General features: G+C 46.1%; 1 protein-coding gene across 2 annotated transcripts in view; it reads left to right on the top strand.

Moving 5' to 3' along the window:
* btbd11b (BTB (POZ) domain containing 11b) overlaps positions 1–5,000 on the top strand; it is a 65,600-nt gene that overhangs the window by 57,534 nt on the left and 3,066 nt on the right. For both annotated transcript variants that reach the window (XM_042110760.1, XM_042110759.1), the window contains 4 exons: positions 1,007–1,185; positions 2,489–2,594; positions 3,768–3,870; positions 4,047–4,128. In XM_042110760.1, the coding sequence (XP_041966694.1) occupies positions 1,007–1,185; positions 2,489–2,594; positions 3,768–3,870; positions 4,047–4,128 (470 nt within the window). The remainder of the gene's footprint in view (positions 1–1,006; positions 1,186–2,488; positions 2,595–3,767; positions 3,871–4,046; positions 4,129–5,000) is intronic.

Raw genomic sequence — 5,000 nt, 5'->3', positions numbered from 1 at the left:
GTGAAGCGAATGTTTGCTTTAAACATGTGTTTTTGACATTTTGAATGTTGTGTGTCATTTTGCTGGAGATTTGGGGCATTTTGCATTTTGTGTGAGCAGTTGTGGGTTTTGTGTGTGGAGTTTTGAAAAATAGACACAGAGTTTTGAAAACGTGTGTAAACAATTGTAAAAAACTGTAAGCCAATCCCTCGCTCTCATAAAAAAACACAAGAAAGACAGAAATGAAACACCTGGAGCCGGAATGGCTTCCTGGCGCTTCCTGGCGCTCACACAGACACTCCTCCCAGTTCCTCCCTTCTGCAGCTGCTGCTGCTTCTCACATCAGATCCAGAGAAGGAAACAGGGGAGGAAACTTCTGCCAGTTTCAGCACTAGTTCTAGCAAATTCTACAAACTTCACCAATGGGATGCACAGAGAACCAGTAAACTCTCGCCCATATTTTCCTTTTATTTCTAATCATAAAATCAATTTGGAAGAGGTAACTGTTTGTGGTGCGTGACAATTGTAGTCCCACTTCATAATACTGTCTGTCCCAGAGGAGCTATACTGTGAGTAATTATTTCAATCAATAACAATGAATTGCAGCACATTGGCGTCATGGGGGGGTTGTTTTTAGCTACAGTTACATAAACTGATAAATAAATGTTAATGAAAATGTTTTGTCATTATTTTCGCTCAGTTCTCTATCTAAGTCTTATGGCAGTAATACATGTATGGTTCTTAGCTGATTGTGTGAATTCAAAAGAAGTACCCACAGTCTCCATAAGTGTTTTTGAATAAAATTGCATGAAAAGGTGAGCTTAGTCACACATTCAGTTCAGTTCATTTTCATATCTGTCAGAAGAAGTATACCTACTCACTCACTATCCCCGGGCACACGGTGATATAACCATGATTTAGCACTCTACTATACAGTATCTTCTCTGGTTCAGGGACATCTATGGCCATACTGCCTGCTTTTCCTAGCCATGACTGGTGTGTGTGTGTTTGTGTGTGTATGTTGCAGGTATCCCGTGGACGCTGCACACCTGGTTGGAGTCTCTGCGTACCTGCTTCCAGCAGCACCGGCGGCCGCTGATCCAGGGCCTGCTGAAGGAGTTCAGCTGCATCGAGGAGGAGGAGTACACCGAGGAGCTCATCACCCACGGCCTGCCCCTCATGTTCCAGATCCTCCGTGCCAGCAAGGTTTCTCCCTCTCTCTCTCTCTATCTCTCTTTCTTTCTCTCTCTCTCTCACAAACACACACACACTCCTTCATCACACACACAGAGCATTCCGTCTCACCACCCGTGTATCATTTCATCCATCCTACCAAATTCCCCCAGGAGAACTCTAGTACCCTCATGTCCTCATAACTTCCTCTATACTTCTTACAGTACAAATCCACCCCAAAAGTTCCTGAACACATTCCCCTGACTCTTCCTCAGGTGTTTGAATCACCCTCTCTATCATTCTCACTGCTGCTTTCTTGTAATATTCTGCTATTTCACGTCAGCCAGAGAGCTCTGAAAGATATAACTCAGTGAGATGCGCCCCTTTGTCAGGACATCATGTTCAGATGAGATGAGTGTGATGTGTTCATGTTCAGCTCAGTGACATCAGATGAGATGGGGAGGGTGATGAATTCTTCTGGCATCAGTCCAGTCCATCTCCCTCCTCTCTCTTGGCCTCCCCACCACTCTCAGGGGGATTCAAACACAAAGCTGTGGGAGTGCATAGTTGTTGACAGTGTGTCTGTAGCAGTGAACACCTACACCTCCCTCTCTCTATCTCTCCCTCTCTCTCTCTCTCTCTCTCTCTCTCTCTCTCTCTCTCTCTCTCTCTCTCTCTCTCTCTCTCTCCCTCTCTCTCTCTCCAGCACTGGCACGCCTCTGCTCTCCTCTCTGCTCCTCTCTCCTCTGCTTTGCCTCTCCACCCTCCGACACTTTGCTCCTCTCCTCTCTTCTCCTCTGCCCTCCTTTCTCTTCTCCGCTCCTGCCACCTCCATTGTTCATGTTCATCTCTGAGTCATCCACACAAAACCACTGGTCTCTTTTCACTGCCCCCTCGCCTCTCTTTTGAATGGTTCCGAGTGGAAAAAAAACCTTTTTTCCATCTCTCACTCTATTTGCTCTCTCTCTAACTCTTGTTCTCTCTTTCTCTCTCTCTCTCTCTCTCTCTCTCTCTCTCTCTCTATATATATATATATATATATATATATATATATATATATATATATGCTCTCTCTCTCTCTAACTCTTGTTCTCTCTGTCTATTTCTATTTTTCCTCTCCCTGTCTGCCTGTTCACTCTCCGCAAGACTGAGAGAGAATCAAAGATGCTGTGTATGCACTTCACGTCCTGCTCTCTGCCCATGAGCTACCTTGCCTGATTTATTTGTGCCTCTGTGTGTGTGTGTGTTTGTGTCTGTGTGTGTATGTGCGAACATCCATGTGTTTGTTCATTCTCATCTTCCTGTGTGTGTGTTTGTGTGTGTTGGTGTGTTACAGAATGAGGTGATCAGTCAGCAGCTTGCAGTGATTTTTACGCAGTGCTACGGTCCCTACCCCATCCCCAAGCTGACGGAGATCAAGAGAAAACAGACCTCGCGCCTAGGTGAACACCACCACCACCACCACCACAAACACCCAATGCTCCAATCTATATATCAAGCAGTCAGGCTGCCTGGTCGGCTTTGGTGACACCACTGTGTTTCTGTGGGTTAGATCAAATCATCTCAAGCTGCCTAGATTACAATAATCTGACAGCTCCATTGCCAAAATCAATTGCCAAAATCCATTTGAGCAGCCAAATGGTTTGTAGCCAAAATTGCCTTACCGCAGCACACCCAAGCTCAAGCAGCCCAGGAATTCGGTCAAACCAAACTGAGCCATAAAGAGACAGCTCTGCCATCTAGTGGACACATATGGCATGCTTTTATGAAGGCAATAACATCTGCAAAAGCACCATCAAATATTAGTCCTGTGATCCTGTGCAATAGATTCTTATGGTGTGAGAATTATAAAGGAAGACATTTTCCACTCTAGGATCTTGTTTATCCCCTAGGATGTTGTTTACGCTTTAAGGGGAATTGAAGTGTTTGTGGGGAAGCCAGACCTCACATCTTGTTCAGTTGTATGGTTATGTTGATAGGTCTGTGTTGTTGTAGTGATGAACATGGGGAAATGTCTCTCTCTCTCTGCTTTGATGTTGAGCTTTAGGAGCACTGCAATTATGTGAGTAATAGTGTGTGGAGATAATGTGTGTGTGAGTTATAGTGTGTGGGGATAGTGTATAAGTTATAGTGTGTGTAGTAGATTGTGTGTGTGTGTGTGTGTGTGTGTGTGTGTGTGTGTGTGTGTGTGTGTGTTTTGTTTCGAATTCTGATTAACTGGTTCAAACTCAGAAGAATTTTGACAAAGTGAAAGAATACTTAGATGTGCAGCTTTAATGCAATCTGGACTGCGTTCTTGAGCATTAGTTCATGAAGTAAGCTAACGTAGCATGCTGCTGTTCAGCTTTTATACCCCTTCAAGTCATCCTTTAAAGATTACTACATCAAATAAAGATACTACATGTGTTTAAAGATTACTACATCAAATAAAGATACTACATGTGTGTGGAGATAGTGTATGTGAGTGCTAGTGTGTGGAGATTAGTAGATAGTGTGTGTGTGTGTGTGTGTGCGTGTGTGTGTGTGTGTGTGTGTGAGTGATAGTGTGTGGAGATAGTGTGTGTGGAAAATGTCTGAGCCTGTGACCTGACCTCAGCCTCGTCTCCCTCTTGTAGACCCGTGCTTCCTAAACAATAAGGAGATGTCTGACGTGACGTTCCTGGTGGAAGGCAAGCCCTTCTACGCCCACAAAGTTCTGCTGTTCACTGCCTCTGCCCGGTAGGAGAAGCACACATCTCCGCACTTCCTCTCCATTCACTTTACATCTTCATTTCTCAGAGCGTGCGTGCGTGTGTGCGCGCGTGCGTAGGTGCGTGCGTGTGTGTGTCTAGCAGAATGGACACTGACCCATGTAAACATGTCTGTCTAACCTGCCTCTTCCTCGACCCCCTCAGATTCAAATCCCTCCTGATGAACAGGCCGGTCGGGGAGAACACCTGTATTGAGATCAGCCACGTGAAGTATAACATATTTCAGGTAACATACTTTCCTCATTCTCTCCGCAAACAGCCATGGCTGTAGGTGTGCTGTGCGGGGGAAAGATAGAGCTGCTGCACTTCGACATGAGGTGGCAGCAGAGGTCCATGGCTGACCACTAATGACCTGAGACGAGCTTAGAGTTCCAGAGCTAATCGAATACTTTGAGAAGCCATGTTTGGCTCATGAGGGCATGAGAGCCCATAATATATGTGGAGTGTGGCAGGGCCCTAATGACACTTAAAGAGCTGCCGCTCTACTCTGATGAGAGCTGTCCACTTAAACTGCTGTCCGTGCTGGGCTGCATCTGCCGCTGCCTGCCCGCCTGCCTGCCTGCCCGTCCAACAAGTGTCTGAGTGGGAGACGCGAGGGTTTAAGTGTGACAGGAAAGCAAACACAATCTCAAGTCTGCAGTGAACAGCTTTGTGGCACAGCGGTGCAGCACTGCAATCAAATCTCTCTCAGTGGGCTTGAGTATACCACAACCACACACAAAACCACACACACACACACACGCACGCACACACACACACACACACACACACACACACACACACACACACACACACACACACACACCACACACACATTACACACACACAGACACACGCAAGCACACATACACGCATACGCTCACGCACACACACACACACACACACACAGACACACACACACACAGACACACACACACACCTAGAGACTAAAAGATCAAAGCAATTCTTTGTGAACACTTTGTCACCCTCCCACATAGCTGTGGCACAGCAGGATCCCTTCTCTCTCATCCAATCTGTGGCATTTGCACTGGTCTCTTCCAAAGTTCCAGTGGGGACCTCCTGCTCTTTCTCCCTAAAAGAACAGCTAGTGTGCAAGTC

This window comes from Alosa sapidissima, chromosome 11 (assembly GCF_018492685.1).
Source record: "Alosa sapidissima isolate fAloSap1 chromosome 11, fAloSap1.pri, whole genome shotgun sequence".
NCBI lineage: Eukaryota > Metazoa > Chordata > Actinopteri > Clupeiformes > Clupeidae > Alosa > Alosa sapidissima.
This window is presented reverse-complemented; position numbering and strand designations above follow the sequence as displayed.